The sequence below is a fragment of the Sphaeramia orbicularis genome, chromosome 7, assembly GCF_902148855.1.
Source record: "Sphaeramia orbicularis chromosome 7, fSphaOr1.1, whole genome shotgun sequence".
Lineage (NCBI taxonomy): Eukaryota > Metazoa > Chordata > Actinopteri > Kurtiformes > Apogonidae > Sphaeramia > Sphaeramia orbicularis.
Window position 1 is genome coordinate 3424988 of NC_043963.1, and position 21659 is coordinate 3446646.

Sequence of the window (21659 nt, forward strand, 5' to 3'; positions counted from 1 at the left end):
GGCACAATGTACTTTCTGTTGGCAGAAACATTCAAATATTAACATGTAAACATCCAACATGCAATTGTGCTCTAAAGATGGCACCTTATGGCCACTATTTGACCATTTTCCAGATAAAGTTTGAGTTGTTTTAGTTTCTTTTTCATTGATAGATAAATATAGTCTCTCTCTGTGCACTTGGACCGGGTCTCTCTCTTCCTCTGTCTCTCTCTTTCTGTCTTTGTCTTTCAAAGTGCGGGAATCAAACACGATTATCATGATAATTAGAATTTAAACTGTAATACTAACCGTCAGGAATTTTACCGTGGTTTATCGTTATACCGGTAATTGTTACATCTCTAGCTTGGACAGTGACCTTCCATCTTCTTCTGGATCATCTTCCACAGGTTTCCATCAGGTTTCAGTTTTTTTATCTCACCGACTGATCGGCTATGAGCTACTGTGAGGGCGCTGTGTCCAGCCTCTTCCTCTTCATTCACAATTTCTTCAAACATCTTCTCAGATGAAACTACAGGTCGGATTAATTTTGAATTTTATATTTTTCTTCTTTGAAACAATGTCTACAAAGTTTGTTCACAGTTTTGAGAAATTTTGATCTTGGAATTTTTGAAATATTCTAAATGTTCCTTTCCTTCTAATGGTCTGTATTTTGGTGGTTTATAACAGGGTATTCAAATCTGGTCCTCGAGGGCCGGTATCCTGCATGTTTTAGATATTTCCCTCTTCCAGCACTCCTGGAAGCCATTACATCATTATCAGGCTTCTGCAGAGCTTGATGATGAGCTGACGATTATTTGAACCAGGTGTGGCTGGAAGAGAGAAATATCTAAAACATGCAGGATACCGGCCCTCAAGGACCGGATTTGAATACCCCTGGTTTAGAACATGTAAATGGTATCAGATATCAGTCTAGTTCCTATTGATCACGGATAGAAGTCATATATGGACTGTGATTGGATAAGTTGAGTTCTCCTCCAGTGAAAGTCCCGCCCACTTCTAATGTTAGATTGATGTGCATCCAGAACCACAGGACTGGAACATAGAACAGAACCAGGACTGGAGCATAGAACAGAACCTGACAACCTCACACATTCAACTGGTTCTGATCCACATAGAACATGACGCTGACGTACGGGGACTGTTTTCTTTTTTTCTTTTTTTTTTGTGCAGAGTTGTACATTTACTGGATGTCTTTGTTTAGAGCAGTCTGAAGGATGGAGGTCAGACCCTGTGATAAGGCAGATGAAATGATTCGCGTCCTGATAAACCTTCGTAGAGCTGGAATGACAAATATCACATGTGACTCAGGAGGGTTTGTCATCAGCTTCAGATTAAAAAGAATGACTTTTACAGATGGAAAACATGGAGGACAGCGTATTTCATTGACTAATCTTGTCTCTTTTAGATTATATTTTTTTGTCAAAGTCTAGTTTGTAAATTTACATATTGTCATGCAATTTAATTTTGTTACACAAAAACAAAGACAAAAAGTAGTATTTTACTGGTCTGATCTCAATGATTAATTGTTAATATCTTCAGCGTAATTTGTAAATCTCACAAATTCGGGAGGGACTGGACTCTTTAGAAGCCTGTTTTTGCCATATGTTTGACACCCCTGCTTTATAGTGTTATATTATAGTATAGCATTAACTCTATTCAGTGTTAGAAAGAATTATATGGATAGTGTTAACTTTTGATACTACGCATTAGTGATGTATAAATTCAACACTGACCTTTATTAAATTTCAACTGAGTTGCAGCAATTTCCTCTTAGTATGAAATATTTAACACTTTCAGAAGTGTTGTTTTAATGTAGCATGGATCAATATATACTCATTCAAAGTGTAGAATTAACCCTATGGGTGTTGAATTAACACTGCTGATTGTTAATTTCTGATGTTTATTACACCCCACCCCCCGAAGGGGAGGCAAGGACTAATGTTTTTTGGTACAGTTTGTTTGTTTACACTTTAGCAACAAAACTATTGGTGTAATTCACACTAAACTGGGTTTATAGATTACCAGTGACCTAGAACAGATGTGGTTACATTTTGGGAAAAGTAGGTAAAAGTTCACATTTTTTAGTTAATTTTTTGAACCGTTTTTTTTTTTCCCCCCGTTTACTTATAACAGGCGAAACATATGCTGTCTATGTCTATGCTGACATCAGCTGGATCGATGCCAAAATAAGCTACAATACATGTGAGGGGTGGGGTTTGTTGTACTCGGAACCACACAAATAAATACAACACATCACAGCTCGTCGTCATACGTCTCCTGCTTTAATTTGGGGTTTATTACAGTGAACGTTAACAGTGAATAAAATCCGTAGATTTGTAAACATCTCCTTCCCTTTTCAACGGTAAAGAAAAATAAAAAAAGCACCACTTCGGGACGAGCAACACTGGCAGGGAACAAACGACATTTCATGCAGTGAAAAGTGAGTTGGATATTTCAGTTATTTTGTTCCCACATCAGATCGATAATCACTGTAAATCAAAAAGAAAATGCACAAACTTTCAACTTAATCTGCAGCAAAAAGTTAAAGCATTTTATGGCACATTTGAACAGACAGATGGCGATAAATTCAACATTTCAGATCCACTTCAGGTCAATATTTTCTACCTTAAATGTATAAATAGCATTTTTGGCATAAAACTCTTCATATATTTATATAACTTTAATGCCATTTCATGCATTTCTTAACATTATGGCATATTCACCTAAATGCTGCTCATTTACAAAGTCTGATCTTACGTGTGTTTTGTGGTTCGTGTTGGATTTGTGTCGATCTGTGACTAATAGAAAGGTTTGGATGATAATTATAATCTAACAAGGACACAGCGATTAAGACTCATAAGCTGAATACATATTCTGTACAATTCAACAATAAATACTGGAGGTGTGGACGAATACAGGTGAACATTAAACAGGGTGGGTTTGAGTTCCAGGCAGTGACTACGACACGAATATAGATGTGAAATGAGGTGAAGGTGAAGCGAGGAGGCAGTGTTTTAGGGTCTGATACTGCTCTGTTTTCCTTATTCATAAGACTTTCCAGTAAATAGTCATAAACGGAGTCAATAAGAGGCAGGTTAATGTCATTATACAGAGAGAGAGTGATCACTTCAGGAATCAAAAGTATGAATGGAAAAGGATGGATGTAAATGTAAAAAAAGAAAAGAAAGTTTTGATTCGACCTTTTACTGTTTGGATTTTTCAGGAGTAACTCACTAGAGCTGAATGTGGAGAACCTGGAACCTCCCTCCAAACGCACAAAAGCAGCTGATGCACAACCAACGCACCCATCTGCAGCTCCTCAGGTCAGTCTAAGGCTACGTTCAAACTGCAGGGAAATGTGGCCCAAATCAGATTTTAGTGTCCACATGTGACCTGTATCTGATCTGTTAAAGGCAGTTTGAACAGCATTAATCTGACCCAGACCACTTTCATATGTGGTCCTAAATCTGACCCAGACCACTTTCATTTGTGGTACTAAATCTGATACAGACCACTTTCATATGTGGTCCTAAATCTGATCCAGACCACTTTCATATGTGGTCCATAACCTGGCCTGGACCACATTCATATGTGGTCCTAAATCCAATACATATCTGATATTTTCCAATGTGACTTCAGTCTGAATATCCAGGTTGCATTTGTCTGTCCTTTACATCATTTATATGTGACAAACGTCACAATTCTGCGTCCCTGGAGGAGCGGAGAAAAAAAAAAATTCCTTCCATAAACAGTGTGTGTCTGCATGGTCACGCATTCTGTCAGGACCTCTTTTGCGCATTCAATTCGTACTCAAAACTGATAGAAGTCACATTTAACCCATCAATGCCCAATGCTACTTTGGTGGCAATTCCAAAATATTTTTTTCTCTATATTTAACTTTTCTTCAGTGATTTATCGCCATTTATTACGACATAATCCCCTGTATTTTACGTTTTTTCAGTGAACATCAGGTATTTTCCTATATTTAATTTACTGATCATGTAGATGTTCATAAAAGCTCAGATTAAATTTCATGGTTATTATTTCAAAAACAGAGAAAACTGAAGCAAAAGTGTTTTTTTCAGCTAAATATAGCATTAACCGAACATAAACCTAGTGTGTCCATCCACTGCCATTGATCCAACTCCATGGGTTTTACTGGTGAATCAATGTTGTAGAAGATGACAATGTTTCCATGGTAACTACGGAGCCTCTGAACGTCCAAATGGGTCATATCTGATGACCATGAAAAAATGAAGACCTGTATTTGAAACCAATTATTGACATGGATTGATATAATTAGTGGATCAGAAGTTATTAAACAATTTAGATCAGTAGAGGGTTTAAGTCGTCGGTGGCTGTTTGGGTCTTTAAGGGTTAATGTGGAATATGAACAAGCACACAAAAAAATTGAATTTCACTAAAAAATCCAAATTGTGCATTAAGACCTGCCTTCTGAATGTAGCCTTAGTTTGATACACGATCATTTAATGCAGGGATGTCAAACTCATTTTAGGTCAGGGGCCACATTGATCTGAAGTGGGCTGGTCTAGAAATATATTCAACTGTTTTAGGGTGAAAAACAATTAAAATTACTTTATGAACATGTAAATAATCTGAGTTACCGTGTACAACCTGAAGTTTCTTCAGAAAAATAAGTGCAATTTTACGACAGCATATTAGGGCCACTGGAAAAATAAAAATACTTGTCACTAGGAGAATAAAGCCATAATATTATGAGAATAAAGTCACTTTAAAAAAATCCTGATAATTTCATGAAAATGTTGTACTTTTATGAGATTAAAGTCATAATATTTTGAAAATAAATTTGCAATAGTGCGATAAAAAGTCATTATTTATAAATTGTTAGCCTTAAGCCTTGTTGATGATAGAGTTTATAGCGAATGCAACAAATGAAGCGTCAACTTTCATTTCTGTTGGAACGGACGGCTAATGCTAATGTGTTGATGGTGGGTGGGGCTAATAGGCTCAGTATTTGGCCTTTGTGCGTAAACCCCAAATGAAAGTAGAACCTCAGAGTTAAGTTCTCCATTATGCGACAAGTGGGTACAACTTTATTCTTGTAAATTATATTTTTCCTGCCTGTTTTTTAATTACGACGGTTTTCACATAATATTATGGCTTTATTCTCAAAATATGACATTCTCATAATATTAGGACTTTATTCTCGTAAAAATATGACTCTTTTTGTATTTGACTTTATTCTAGTAAAATTACAGGTTTTATCTCGATATTTTCTGACTTGTAGTGACAAGTGTTTTTTTTTTTTTTTTTAATGTGGCCCTAATATGCTGTCGTACAATTACAACAATATTATGTGCCAGCTTATTAATAACACAACTTCCAGATCAGAATATTGTTAAAATTGCACTTTTTTTTTTTCTTTGGAAATTTCAGGTTCATATTTTTTCAGGTTATTCTCATTTTATTGTGAAAAATGTAAATGTTTTCTTAATGTAATTTTACTTTTTCACATTAAACCAAGGATCAAATTTGGGGTTGTCATTACCTGAACTGAAACGGCTCAGACACTATTATTATTATTATTAATAATGTTTAATGTCGTCAGTGTCTTTTTTTTTGCACAAATTCATCCCATGGATCATTTGGGGGCCAGTTTTGACCCATGGACCGTATGTTTGACGCCCCTGATTTAAAGTATTTGCATGAGGTCATTACAAATAAGGGACAGGGGTGAAAATTCAGACTCGTGGATCCTTGGTTTCTGATCTCACCGTTAAAGAGCGTTTGAAGACCAGACCACGTAAAACTATTTTAATCCACATTTTCTTTGGATTTACACTTTTATCAGGTTTCTGTTAAAGGCTTAATATGTAACATTGTCCTAAAAAGATGATGTTTAAACTCTCACAATAATAATCCTCAGTCGTCACCTCTGTTCAGGATGTTTAAGGGAGTCGACCTTTGTACCTTCAGCCAGTCACAGCAGAGCAATAAAAATACCTCAGATTTAAAACGTAACTGCAGTGAAACAATCAGAAAATCAGTCATTCCCACCTGATGACTCCACAGTCTCAGTGCGGATCTCAGATTGTCTCTCTGACATATCTGCATGGATGAAAGCCCATCACCTTCAGCTGAACCTGTCCAAAACTGAACTGCTGGTCTTCCCAGCTAAGCCAACCATACAGCTGGACATCTCCATCACTATTGACTCCATACCTCTGGCTCCTACCAGTGTAGTACGTAACTTGGGAGTCATGATTGATAATCAGTTGACCTTCACGGATCACGTTGCCTCTGTCACCCGATCATGCCGTTTCACTCTGTTCAACCTAAGAAAGATCAGGCCATACCTAACCGAACAGGCCACCCAGCTCCTGGTGCAGACTATGGTTATCTCCCGTCTTGACTACTGCAATGCTCTTCTAACGGGCCTCCCAGCTTGTGTTGTCAAACCACTACAGATGGTCCAGAATGCAGCAGCGCGTCTGGTCTTCAATCAGCCTAAAAGGGCACATGTCACCCCCTTACTCATTGAGTTACACTGGCTACCCATAGCTGCCCGCATCAAATTCAAATCTTTAATCCTAGCCTACAAAATTCTCCGTGGGTCTGCTCCTGTCTACTTAGGTGCACTAATAAAAGCTTATGTCGCCCCACGACCACTCCGCTCGTCTGGGGAACGTAGTGTGGTGGTCCCCAGACCTTGTACAAGACAATCCAGGCTCTTTTCATGGGTCGTTCCACGTTGGTGGAACGCTCTACCAAGTGCTACAAGAACAGAGTCATCCCTGCCTATCTTCAAGAAGCTCCTGAAGACCCAGCTCTTCCGAGAGCACCTCCTGTCCTAGCACTTTCAAACATTCCATTTTAAATATTCTAATAAGGTTTTTCCCAGGACAACCACAGATTCTTTCACGATTATCTCTGGACCTGCTGCGGTGGTCCGGCCTCTTCCCTGCCCTCATCATCACCACTCACTTATCCTCAACCGCCTCCATGTGTCTCCCCCTACTCCCCCCTTCTCCCCCTCTCCCCCAGTCCCTATCTCTATCGCTCTCTCTTTTTCCCCTTCTCTACTCTCTCTCTTTAACCCCAACTGGTCAAGGCAGACGGCCATCCTCCAGGAGTCTGGGTCTGCTCGAGGTTTCTGCCTGTTAAAGGGAAGTTTTTCCTTGCCACTGTCACCAGTCACAAGTGTTTGCTCCTGGAGGATTCTGTTGGGTTTCTGTAAATTGACTTAGAGTCTGGTTTTGACCAACTCTATATATAAAATGTCAAGAGATAACTTTCTTGTGATCTGGCGCTATATAAATAAAATTTGATTGATTGAGTGATTTAATTGGTTTTCCCCTGTAAGTCGCTTTGGAAAAAAGCGTCTGCCAAATGCGTAAACATAAACATAAACATAAAATATTTGATTCTTCTACATGGCAGTGTTTTTTTCCCTCAATAGAGATGTTTGCTTTTGACTATGTCTGCTCGTTCCCTCATTGGCTGATTGGAAGGTAGGCGGAGTTTAACCTTCTTTTTACAAACACAAATGAGAAATGTTACGTATTTAACTTTTAAAGAGTTCTGCTGATCCAGATGTTTAGTCCTGGTTTCAACCGCTCACCTATGTTGGTATTAGAGCCAGATTTGACATAAAAATATATGTAACAGTGGAAAATATGCAGCTGTAATTAATGTTTAAGACCTGTCACAGTTGTATTAGAGTTCTTTTAATGCCTGAAAATGCAGCCTTTGGGATTTACTGGTAGAAACCCTGTATTCTAAGCAAACTCTAACAGAAACTTAATGATAATAAGACTCTGTTATTCATTTCGGTACAAAATCCACATCCTTTTTTATCCTCAGACAGTGTTTTTGACACTGAACTCCACTGGAGGAACGGAAATAAAGTGGACATATGCATGTTCTCTGTCTGAGACGCAGAAGCCTTTAAGTATTTAGACAAAGTTTGGAGCATATTTTTGCGGTGAAGGACCGTGGATCTGAATGTGCATTAGTCAGTCTGCATGAATCATGGGTAATGACACTGGACCCCGGGGCTGCTATAGCTGCCTGATGGGGGGCAGGTTGAGGGTCTCCAGAGCGCTGTGGTACAACTCTCTGAGCGCTCGAAGGAGATACAGACGACAAAACATCTGGTTGAAGAGATGAGGCAGCGGCTCCTGGAGGAAAGAACAGAAAAAATATTTAATCAAACAGGAGCTTTTAGTCTAGACCTGGGGTGTCAAACATACGGTCCATGGGCCAAAACCGGCCCGTCAAAGGGTCCAAACCGGCCCACGGGATGATTTTGTGAAATGCAACAGTTACACTGCAGATATTAACCATCAATGGTGTCAAAATCACTTCAGTTCCAATATGATCAAGTGGACCAGACCAGTAAAATACTATCATAATCTAATTTTACAAAATGGAAGTGGACTCTGTGTGTGTGTGTCTTTGGTATCACACTAAATCCGTACAGAGCTGACTGCTGCAGTTTGTCATACTTCTGTATTTTTGGTCAAGGAACAGACTAACAAAAACGGCAAGTTGATTGGACCAATATTTTGGAAAATATTAGTAATTTTGGAAAACAATGACCTTACAATCACGTTGCTAAGGCCAGAATCACATGAACACTTTGGCGGTGACTGCTGGACAAATGCGGTGCAGTATGTGCTAATACACAATAAATTTCTGTGCTGGGGGACCAGGATGTTGCCCCTCAGGGTTGGGATGTGGATTTTAAAAACACCCCCCCTTCTGTACTGACAATGATGAAGTCCAGGATCTAGAATCCATGGTTCCGCGCGGGTCAACGCACTAGTAACCTACAACAAATCCAAATGTTTCTCTTGTAAAAAAAAAAAGTAAAATTACATGAAAATATTTACATTTACAAACTATCCTTTCACAAAAAAATGTGAACCTGAAAAAATATGAACAACTTACAAATGTCTAAAGAGAAGTCAGTGTAATTGTACCAATATTCTGCCTGTTATTAAATGTTTTGTGTATTTGTACGTTATAATGTACATGTGGAAATGATAAACTGAGGTAGAATATTGTTAAAATTGCACTTATTTATTTACTTATTGTAAGACATTGCAGGTTATTCTCATTTCTTTAAAGGGTGGTTTGTAGATGTAAATATTTTCAAAGAGTAATTTTACTTTTTTCACGTTTTTGACATTATCGGTTATTACGTTATTATTTTACTGGTCAGGTTGAGGTCAAATTGGACTGGACATTGTTAAAATTGCACATATTTTCTTATAAAAACTAAACAGTAAGTACACTAGTAGTTTTTATGTGAGATTAAAAGATGTGGTTTCAATATAAGTCAATGAGGTGTTTTGTTTTTTGGGGGGGTTTTGCCATGAGGGTCCTGCACTGAACAAAAACCACTAATGCACTGAAATCAGTTTTATTGTTAATCTTTGACATGTTCAATATTCTGACATAAAAATCAATGTCACATCCTCTACCATCTTATATATGGAAAATATCTCATATTTTGTGTTGTTTTTTAATAAAACAAGTGACATCATGCACTCAAACTGGTATTTAAAGGGTTAAAATCTGAAATAATTGAGCAGAGCTGAAGTGGTTTAAGAGAATTATGCAGAAAAAAGCAGAGAAAGTACTGGCACATGCTGACTTTATGGCAGTTTTTCTGTCTGTGAACATGTTGTTGGTGCTCACCCCGAGGACGTGGACTCTGTTGTAGTAGGAGCTGAAGTCTTTACTGAGAGAAACCAGGAATTTACAGATCTGAGGAGGAACGAACCAACAGATGGGTTACACAAACATCTGCACAACAGCCCATGGACGCTCCAGGTAAAGGGACCGTCTCACCTGTTCAGTCTTAATGTTGACTCTGGCCCCGCCCCCTTCACAGTCCAACGCCTGTCCTGATTGGTCCAGCAGCTCAGAGAAGGGGATGAGGTAATTGAAAAGGAGAAGCCACTCGCCCTGTCAATCAAACACAGAGATAAGACCATTTTCACATTCCATTAGACTGTTGAATAAACTTTACAAACATCTGTCTGACGTTTAAACTGGTCTTAAACCTGTTTCAACTGTGTACTTGAATGTTATTTATGCAAAAATTCTGTTTTACTTTGAACATTACAGAATATTGTTGCACCTTAATGTTTGATTGTCCAGATTTTTTTTTTACCAGTTCTGTTTCTTATATTTGTAATTTATTCTGTAAAGTGGGTTTGCTCTTCTATTTTCTTCTTTTTTTTTTATTCTTGTGTTCTATTTTCACTGTCTGTCGTTCTGCTGCTGCTGCTGCACAACAATTTCCCAGGTTGGGATCAATAAAGTCTGTCTGTCTATCCAACTTTTTTCATTATTTTGTTCTTTTTGTTCATCACACTACTTACCTGTTTATTCTTCATTTTCTTACCTATTTTGTTAATTTTTCATCAATTTTGCTGCTTATTTTTTTTACTGATGCTTATATTTGTCCATTTTGTTCCTTATTTATTTATTTATTTATGTTTTACCTATTTTGTTTCTTATATTTGTGGCTTTTATTATCTGTTTATCAAGCTAATATTTTTTCCATTTGTCCATTTCTATTAATCTTGTTTATTTTGCTTTGTTTTTTTTGTTTTTTTTTCCATTTTTTGTTTATTTATGTTTGTGTTCATTTTCTTGGCTATTTTGTTAAGTTTTTGTTTATCTATCTGTCTGTCTGTCTATCGGTCTTCTTTGAGTTGGAGTCCTACCTCCTCTTTGAGAGTAGAGAAGTCCAGCTGAGAGCCCTCCGGTATCTCTGGGTAAAGACCTGCACATAAACACACATTTATACTAAAGAACCATAGTTGAATAAATGTAAATGTAACCTCTGTATTTACATGATAATGAATAAATCAGGCTGGAACTTAAGCCTCATAGTTGTGTTCCTGGTTGTTTCTAAATCTGTCGCTGTGATGTCACCTTTCTCCACCCCCCTCTCGTAGCTGTCGAACAGTGTGTGGAGTCGGGCGCAGTTGTACATGACGAACACGCCTCCTCGCGGCCCTTTGGTGGACACGCCCCCTTCTCTCTGGACGTCCAGCGTCACCTGAACAGACAGCTGTCACTCAGTCTGACATGAAGGACCGCCCACATTCTGTCACAGTCAGACGCTCCGTTAATGGTCGCGTCTCACATCTGTGTGGACTCACCGGGCTGGTGTGGACCGTGGACAGCAGCTCAAACCTGACGGTGGCTGAGGTCATGACCCTGATGATGTCATCCCACGTCTGACCTGTGAGACGAATGAACAGCAGCATCAGCCATTTTAAGGTGACCAGGTATTTATTTCACTGTGATACGAGGCCTTTATTTGAAGGATGTTTGTGTTAGTCAGGTCTAATTTCTGATTTAACCTCCTGAGACCCAGGAAATGTCAGCAAAGTACCAGCTTTTTTTGGTTTTTATTAAATAAGTGCTTATATTGGAAACATCGTGATGCAACAGTTTTTTCAGATGCAGTTTTTAAAAATGTTATGGAATGTCCTGTGTGGTGGACAGTTTTCTTTTTTTTTTTGTATAAAGTTGTGAAACTCTTGTCCACAAATGTGGACAGAAAACCCATAGCTGGGTCTGAGGAGGTTAAGAGGGAATGGTCATATTTAACTCTAAGTCCAGTGTTGAAAATATTTGGATTACACTGTTACATGCCTTAAATTAAAGCTAAAGAGGTGAATATTTAGTTTAATTGGGAGTAGATTGTTTTCCAGCCTGTATTTGAGGACTAGGCTTTATATTTATACGATGGCATCAACCCTGGCCTTTATTAGTTTGTAAATGATTCTCAGTTTTTTTCCGTGTTTTTTTTAAGTAAAGCTGTGAGACTCTAGCCTGTCCATCTGTCCGTCTTTCTCAATGAGAAATCAACCTGGAATCGCAGGGCTTGAATCCAAATATGAAGGCAGGAATAACAGGCGCTGAGTAAATCAATCACAGATGAGACAGATGTGACGCTTTTGTCAGAGAAACTTAACATAATCTGTAATTCCATTCTTATTTTTGAACCAAGTAAACAACCAACAGTTATAAAGAGATTTGTGGACTTGGAACTGACTTTGACTTGTGACAAAAAGAAGTCGGTGCGGATGACGCATTGCGAAACACCCGCCCCTCAGACTTGTGATTGGTCGGTATATTTCACAGCGATCGACCCAATTCCAGACTGTTTTCTCAGTATTGAATACACAGAAAACTGTATGGATGCACAGACTAGTGAGACTGGTATATCCTACAGAGGTGGGTCTCAGGAGGTTATGGCTGTTTCAAAAGTTAATAAACGCTGAACAGGCTCACACACCTTCTACTTGGTCTCCATACTTCATCTCCGAGGCCTCTTTCATCTGGCCTCTTCTCAGCCTGAAGGAAATGAGAAAAAACAACAGACATCTGGGCTAAAAACGAACCCAGGTAGGGGTGTGTATTGGCAAGCATCTGGCGATATGATACAAATCACAATACTAGGATCACAATAACGATATATCATGATACTGTTAAAAAGGCAATTTTTTTCTTTGTTTCTTTTTTAAAAATGATTAATTCCTTGAAGAATTGAATTACACCAGAAATATGCACAAATACTGTAATGCTATATCACAAAATGTTCCTGTGTTCAAACTGAAATTCTGTTTTACAGACATTACAGTTTAAGATCCTGTTCAAATTTTCATATTCTATTAGTTCACAACTAACATCAGAACATTATTTTAGTTCAATCCCAACAAAGGAACTAACATTATTTAACAAGTGTTAAATAATAATAAATATAAACAAAAAAGAAAAATTAACCTCCACAATATCTGCATTTGAGTAAATACCTAAAATTATCAATACAGTACTTTTTAACATCGATACAGTATTGTGAAATGAAATATTGCGATATATCACAGAACCGATATTTTCTTACACCCCTAATCCCAGGACAGACACCCACTAGTGCTGTTCTAATTGAATCAGATCTGTGTTTTTGTATTTTGTGGTGTTAAAGGTGTGTGTGGTGGAGTCAGAGGAAAATGACATTAGAGGATCATGGATGTAAAACACAGAACAGAGCTTTGGCAGATGTGGTTCTTACTGCAGATACTGTGCGGCTGTCAGCTGACATCCAGGAGTCTTGACGGGTCCACATACCAGATGTCTCTGTGGACACAAAGACCCCCCACCAGCTGAGACCACAGGCAGATCAGATCAGATCAGATCAGGATGGAGTGTGTGGGAGTGGGTTATTATTACCTGGGTATGCGTCGCTCCGGTGGCTCTCCACAGCATTGCTATCTGCTGCTGCCGGAACTCATCCTGACAGGACGTCACATGTAACGCTGTTGCCATGGATACCTGCCACAGAGACACCGATGCTTTGTTTGTCTGTTTTTGATCCAAACCTTCTGAGGTCTGGGCCTTGTGTTTTGGTGTGAGTCTTTAAGCGTTTCTTACTGTGCAGTCGGTCGTGGCGAGGTCCAGTTGTGCCAGATGTGAAACACTGTCTCTTTGAACTGAAACACAAACATCGGTTGTATCTAAGCAACAGATTAACAGAACCAGCCACCTTCTAATATGTTCTACCTCGAACTGTGCCAGTATATGCAGTACTACTGTCCCTTTATGAGGCCTTCATGTTTAAAGAGTCACATCAACCAAAAATAGTTCCAGTGTCAATCGATCAAATTTTATTATATAGAGCCAAATCGTACCAAAAGTTATCTCATGACACTTTACATATAGAGCCAGAATAAACCAGAGTCTCAACCCGATTAAAGAACCAACAGAATCATCCAGGAGCAAACACTAGAAGACAGTGGAAGAAAAAACTTCCTTTAACAGACAGAAACCTGGAGCAGACCCTGAATACTGGAGGATGGACGACTGACAGATAAAGGGTTAAAGAGAGAGAGAGACTGGGGGAGAGGGGGAGGTAGGGGGAGACACATGGATGCACAGCAAGCTGAACTAGAACTGTTAAAAAGTAGAGAATGTGTGAGTGAATGAATAATGGACCCACTGTACGCGCTTTGAGTATGTGTTCATAGAAAAGCACGATATAAATCTAATCCATCATTATTATTATTATTATTATTATTATTATTACTAGTGGCATTGTACCCATGGTGCCATTGTATGACAGCATGAGAGGCTAAAAGCGCCCAGCATACCTCACAACATTTGAATACGGACATAAAATTGTGCCTAGTAGATAGTCAGGTAATGTCTCTTCATTTGGCGAGTTTGGCGGGCAGGCCTGTGAAGGCTGAGGAAAACCCGTACAAACGCAACATCGATTGGACAGACGAACACAGAACGTGCATTATATTGTAGGATTATTATTATTATTATTATTATTAACAATATAACTACTAGGGGTGTTAGAAAATATCGGTTCTGCAATATATCGTGATATTTCATTTCACAATACTGTATTGACTTTAAAAAGTACTATATTGATATTTTTAGGTATTTATTCAAATGAAGATATGGCAGAGGTTCATGTTTGTTTTTTGTTTTTCTTTATTGTTTCTATCTTTATTATTATTTAGTACTGTTTTATTAAATAATGGTTATTTGAAGCATCCTAAAAGCACTTTTTACTGTCTGAGAGGCAGATGGTAGTTCCTTTGGAAACTAGGAGAATTAGAAAAATGTTGTGCATTAGATCCTGTTGTGATCAAATAAAAATGTGTTTAGTATTTGTACATATTTCTGGTATAATTCAAATCTTCCAGGAAATAAACTTTTTTTTAAAAATTGCCTTTTTAACAGTATCATGATATATCGTGATATATTGTATCACGATCCTAGTATTGTGATTTGTATCAAATCACCAGATTCTTGCCAATACACAGCCCTAGTAATTACCAATAACTAGAACAAATGTCCATAAGTGTTAATACTACTACTGCAAATACTGGTAATAACAGTGGATATACTACTACTGTAACCAATCAATCAATTTTATTACATATTATTACATAAAGTTAAAATTGACAATTCATTTATAAGATATATTTTGTTATAGGACACCCCAGAAGCAGTTCTCAGCTTATAACTGTTAGTACTAATAATATAAACCTCTGCCATCTATGGAACTATATAATAAACACAATCACAACTATATGTATAAATGAATTCTTTATCTACGTCCCTGTCCGTCAGTGTCTGTTCTATGTGGATCAGAACCAGCTGAATGTGTGAGGTTGTCAGGTTCTGTTCTATGTTCCAGTCCTGTGGTCTGGATGCAGATCAATCTAACAATAGAAGTGGGCGGGACTAACTAATTATTTGACTGTTGGCTTATTTTCATTGTGTTTTTTATCAATTCAATAAATTCTGTAAACCCCTGTGAGGCGACCTTGTTGTGATATTGGGTTCCACAAATAAAACTGAACTGAATTGACCCAGTTGGTCAGATCTATGTTCATGACAGAAGATGATGAACATAAGTGTTGTGTCGTTGTATAAACTTCCTGAAATAATGCGTTCAGCTCTTACCTGTGCAGGTCCCCAGGCTGGGGTCGTATCCCAGCAGCCCCTCCTCCTGGAACACTCGTTTGAGGTTGACCCTGACCGCTCCCTCGTCCTCACCCTCCTCCACCTTCCTCCCTCCTCCTCCTCCTCCGCTTGTCCTCCTGCCTCTCCCACCATCCCTCTCTCTGTACACAGAGTTCTCCAGCACTTCCTGGATCTTCTCCTCCCGCTCCTCATTGGTCCAGCTGGCCGGAGCTGTCGGCCAATCCACGCCCAGAGTTTGCAGGAAGGTGATGATGTCACTGTCTTCAGGAAGCTTCGGGCAGAAGGACACTGAAAAACTGACACAGCAGAGAAGACAGTGATGGTGAATAATTTTTATTATTATTATTATTATTATTAAAAAAATAAACATAATAAAAATAAAAACTTATCATATAGAGAAAATTGTTGCTCAGATTTAATTTGCATAGCTTCAATGATGCCTGTACTAATTGATAATTTTGTTTTTGAACAATAACAAGTACTTATTGCAGATTGTTTTTGTTTTGTGTCTGTTTTGTCTTTGTTTTGTGGGGGAAAAAAAGATAAAATGACTAATAAAAAGTAAGTGTCAAATAAATAAATAAATAGATAAATAAATAAATTTCAAAAAGAGAAGACAGTGATGAAGAGTTGTGTAGGTTATTACTTACAAAAAGTCAGAAAATGTGGAAATATGATCTAAAATATGAACCTGGGGGGACAGAACCTTTTCTACTGGTGCTCCAACCCTCTGGAACTCCCTCCCACCTACCATCTGACCTCAACACCTTCAAATCCCTTTTAAAAACTCATTTATTTAAGATTGCTTTAATGTTTAACTGTTGTACATTCATATACTCATTATTATTATTGTAATATTACTTTGAAAAAGCAAACTAAAAGTGCAATGACAGAAAACCCAAATAAATCTGACCCTGAATAAACCAGTTTAGAATGACAGGAACTCAAAGCTCCGTTTCTGTCAGACTCACCCCTGTCTCGTCAGCAGCGCCCCCATGTGGTCAGCTAACAGAACCGTCCGGAGCTGACCCAGGGTCAGCGTTTCAGGGGTGGGGAGGTTGGGTTTGGGGTGCAGTGCTGGACAGTTGACCACCACACAGCCTTGTCTCTCGCTGAAGGGCTTCAGATACTCTGTGGCTCCGCCCATCAGGACGGCCCTGAAGGCGGCGGCCCGGTCCACCCTCACCCTGAGCCCCTCCCCCATCACCTCCCCGCCGGCCACAGGGAGAACGCCACAGCCCCGCAGGGACAGGACTCTGGACATGATGACCGGAGGAACCTGAGAGGAGAAGAGCCAAAGGTTAAACAGGTTTTTACTCAAATTTAATGAGAATCATCACAGTTTTTAACTTTGTCAGTGTTTTTATTCAAGAATTAGTCATAAAAACATCCATTATTACAATTTGTCCACATTTTGAAAATTAACCACAGAGTAAACAAACTAAAAGTATGTCAGAGGAAAGCAAACATACCAAACACATTTTACCAACCCCCCCATCCCAGGACTTCTGACTGATCAAACCAAAGGAGGACACATAAACTCGAACTATTCAGGTTGAGTTATCAGTGTATTGTTGAAGGGGAAGCCAAACCTGCTTTTTTAGACGCTACCAAGAGGATTTTAATCAAATATTTATCCTTACTTGTTATGTCTTTTCCTGTTAAATGACCCAGATTTAGAACAGAACATGTCCTTGGTAGTTCATATCCCAGTATTTTCCTAAGTTCTTCACTGAAATTATTCCAATATTGGGACAATTGTATACCGTGCCAAAAAACATGCACATGACCCACCAGATGAGAGAGTTTAACTATTTCTTCCAGCTGTAATTTAACTGAAATTCATGGATGGAACAAGACATGAAACAGCCAACATTGATACATCACTCGTTCGCTGTGAATTAAAAATGTAAAAAATACACATGATGATGACATAGACATCATCAAAACAAATAGCGGCCCAAATCTGATTTTTTTTTTTTTTTTTTTTTTTGTCCGTATGTGACCTGTATTTGATCTGTTAAAGACAGTTTGAACAGCACTAATCCGACCCAGACCACTTTCATGAAATCCTGAATGTATCCGATATTTTCAATGCGACTTCAGTCTGAACGGCCAGGTCGCATTTATCCGACCTAATGCGTCAAACGTCACAGTTCTGCGTCCCAGGAGGAGGAGCGATGGGAAAAACATATTTCCTTCCGTAAACACAGTGTGTCTGTGTGGTCTCATATTCCATCAGGACCTCTTTCGTGCATTTGGGTCACTTCAGGGTCACATTCAGTTCAGACTCAAAACTGATAGAAGTCGCATTTAATGTAGAATCTGAACGAACACACAAAAGAATTGGATTTGACAAAAAAATCGGACTTGTGCATTAGACCTGCTGTGTGACCGTAGTCGTATTCTTTCCCATGTGGAGCTTCCGATGCCTTTTTACAGCCGTGCACCAGCTGCATTCAGACGTCGATACTGCAGATGTCTGTGTGTGTCTGACCCATATCTGTCTGAACCAGTCATGGGTTAATAATGACTGCTGCAGGCTGATGGCGTCTGGTCCATGGGACAAAGTCAAAGGCCTCTAAACGACCCATGGTTTTAATCTAGTCTGGTTTTCATCAGAATTTTAAAGTTTTAACATGTATTTGCAAAGTTATAACCAAAGATTGTCCATTTTTCCAGACACACACAGTAACAGATGACGGTTGACAGCATCTGCTCTCTGATTGGCTGGGTTTCGTCTTAATCTAAACCAGACGTCAAACTCATTTTAGTTTAGGGGCCACATTCAGCCAAATCTGATCCCAAGTGGGTCAGACCAGTACAATAATAACATAATAATAACACATAAATAATGTCGACTCCCAACTTTCCTCAAAATTTTATAGTGAAAACAGTAAAATTACATAATGAAAATGTTTACAAATACAAACTATCCTTTAAAACAGTGTGAATAACATAAACTGATATTTAAGAAAAATACGTGCAAATTTAACTCTATTCTGCTTCAGTTTATCATGTACACATGTTCATTATAACATACAGATCACAGTGGATCTACAAATACACAAAACATTTAATAACAGACAGAATATTGGTACAATTACACTTACTGCTATTAAGACTTTTCAGGTTGTTCATATTTGTTCAGGTTATTCATGTTTTTTTGTAAAATGATAGCTTGGTTTAGTGTAAATACAGTAAAATTAAATCAAGACTCATTTGTTTACAGCTGCCTTTGATTAGAGTATTTTATTTTTCAGTTCTGCACTGCAACTCACAGTTTGAACTGTTTTGATTGATTTAACATTAAATTCTTCATTTTAATTAAGACTGTTTTTAGCTTTTGTTTTAACTGTCTCTTATTCTTGTTTGAATTTCTTTCTTTCTTTTGATCTTTTTTGCACTTTCCTTTTGTTTAATGTTTTATTCTGCTATTGTCCCAGTATTAGTTTAGGATTTTAATGTCATTTTATATGTTTCTGTGTCTTTGTAAAGCACTTTGAATTGCTTCGTGTATGAATGGGTCTAAACATATAAATTTACTTTGCCTAAAATTACATGAAATTGTTTACATTTACAGTAGTTTATGATCATATTTTAATGGTCTGAGCCACTTGAGATTGAATTGGTCTGAATGTGGAACCTGAATTCTCATTTCTAGTCCAAATATCTCATCACACTTAAAATAAGAAATAATCACTTAAAGAGGAACTTTTCAGTGAGATATAAGAACTGATTTTTGGACAATAGATCTGGAAAATCTGATTTCAAGAAATCTTACCTTATCCTAATCTTTTTGGTTAGTTCACACAACAAAAAAAAATTGGCCAATGGAACAAGTGAAAATTATCTTGGTAAGACTTAAGGTTTTTTTTTTAAGAATTCCAAGGTACTTTTGTTTTTTGGTTTTGTCTTTTTTAATCTGTTTTTGTCTATTGTAAATTTATTTTTTATTTATTTACTTTTTCTTGGTCTAATCTCGGTTTTCTGTCCTATGTCTTCTAACGTGTTTGTGTGTATATACACATATATGTGTAGTTTGTTATCTTTCTTATTTTTTTCCTCATGATTTTTGTCTATTGTCTTGGTTCTTGTCTGTAGTCATCAGTTTTGTTTTTTTTTTGTTTTTTTTTTAACCCTCGTGGTTATTGTCTTTTTGTTTGTTTTGTTTTTTGCTTATTGTTTTTGTCTTTTTTTAAATCGTTCTGGTGACTTGTACTTTCTTGGTGTTGTGATTTTGTAAGTAAAAAGAAAAGATTTCTTGAAATCAGATTTTCCAGATCTATTGTCTATAAATCAGTTCTTATATCTCACTGAAAAGTTCCTCTTTAGGTGATTCCGTCTGATTTTAAGTGTGATGAGATATTTGGACTAGAAATGACAAAAATACACTTTGTCAGATTTCTTTTTTTTTTTCCAGTGTGACACCCCTGGTCTAAACAGTTTAAACGCATTACTTTTTATAAATATTAATGCGCCAATTAAATTAATCACTCACTAGCGGTCACCGGACTATATTACTAAGCGGAAGATTAAAATGTGGCTGTTACGTCCAGTGGATGGGCTCCAGAGCAGGTTGACTTCTCTGCTGTTATTACCATCCTTTATTACCACATTTAAAGCTCATTACCGGTTCAGTTTCTCTAAAACACCCACCTGTCCGTCCGCAAACAGTGTGTTGAGCATGGTGGTGGGTGACAGGAAGTCCCTGTTCCGCAGGTTTTTTGCGCTGCTCTCCTTGAACCACAGCTTGTCGGGTTCGGGGAACAGCCGGACCGCGTTGGCCCGGCCGCAGTCGGACACATGGTCCCGCTTCCCCCGCAGTGCGGAGCTCAGAGCCCGGACGGTCGGTGTGATCCGGAGGGGCGAAGGCTGCGCGGTGTTCTCCATCCGCAGAACCACAACAACACGAGCGGACTGTCAGCGAACACACCCTCCGATCATCCCCCAGCACACACACACACACACACACACACACACACCAAGGTCCGGTCCGATCCGGTCTGAGAACAACTGCTACGAGAAGAACCGACCGACCGACTGACCGGATCCGCGGCTGATCAATGATCGATGTCCGATATTGGACGCGGAGCTCGGCTGCATCAGCTGGGACTGAACCCCGGAACGAATGAACGACAGTCTGTGTTTCCAACGGGACGGGTCCGAGGTGGACCGACGACACGTGCAACAGCGACACCTACAGACTGTAGTTAGACATTAAGGACTGCAGTGTGTGTGGAAACGGGTCAAAAGAACCTTTAAAAATATTAAAATGACTTAAACGGGTTTTTAAAGATTATTACCACCACCACCCCCCCCCCCCCGAAGTGGAGGCCAGACACATTGTTTTTGGTTAGGTTTGTTTGTTTGTTAACACGAGCAGCAAAACTATTGGTTTTAACTATTACAAACAGTAGGTTAAAGTTCTAAATTTTTAAATGAATTTTTATTATTTTTTTTTTCTTCCCCCATTTACTGATAATGGGCAACATTTCAAATGTTTGTAGAAACAAAACTATTGGTTGAATTCAGACCAAATTGGGTTAATAGATTAGCAGTGACCCAGAATAGATCTGATTACATTTTGGGAAAAGTAGGTCAAAATTCAATTTATGTATTTCTTTTGTTTTTTTTTTAATAAATTTTTTAAAATCTTTTTTCCCATTTACTTACATGGGGGAAATTTCAAATGTTTGTAGAAACAAAACTATTGGTTGAATTCAGACCTAATTGGGTTTAAAAACTGCCAATGACCCAGAATAGATGTGATTACGTTTTGGGAAAAGTGGGTCAAAGTTCAAATTTTTAATGATTTCTTTACATCTTTTTTTTCCCCATTGACTTAGAATGGGTGAAATTTCAAATGTCTATAAAAACATCAATTTTGTTTCAATTTACTTCAGACTTGGCTCATATATAGAGGCATTTGATATGATGACATCAGCACATGCATAGACATGATGACATCAGCTGAATTGATGACAAAGTAAGCTACAATACATTTGAGGGGCGGGGCCTGTTGTTCCTGGAACCACTTGTTAAAATGACTGAAATGGATAATTCAGTAATAATAAAACTAGTAAAGTGATCCAGATGAATAAAAATAATGAAATCAGTATTGTGAGATTAAAACTACTAAAATT

The 21659-nt window shown here is 38.1% G+C and overlaps 1 protein-coding gene across 1 annotated transcript; it reads right to left on the minus strand.

Moving 5' to 3' along the window:
- Positions 1-7434: 7434 nt before the first annotated feature.
- dalrd3 (DALR anticodon binding domain containing 3) lies at positions 7435-20642 on the minus strand. The gene is made up of 13 exons (XM_030138876.1): positions 20173-20642; positions 16485-16792; positions 15493-15809; positions 13444-13502; positions 13243-13344; positions 13085-13149; positions 12311-12369; positions 11166-11248; positions 10936-11062; positions 10725-10783; positions 9841-9957; positions 9688-9756; positions 7435-8162 (listed from the first exon to the last, which is right to left on the minus strand). The coding sequence occupies exons 1-13, from the start codon at positions 20404-20406 to the stop codon at positions 8043-8045; spliced, it is 1719 nt and encodes a 572-aa protein (XP_029994736.1). The 5' UTR covers positions 20407-20642; the 3' UTR covers positions 7435-8042.
- Between the last annotated feature and the right edge of the window lie 1017 nt (positions 20643-21659).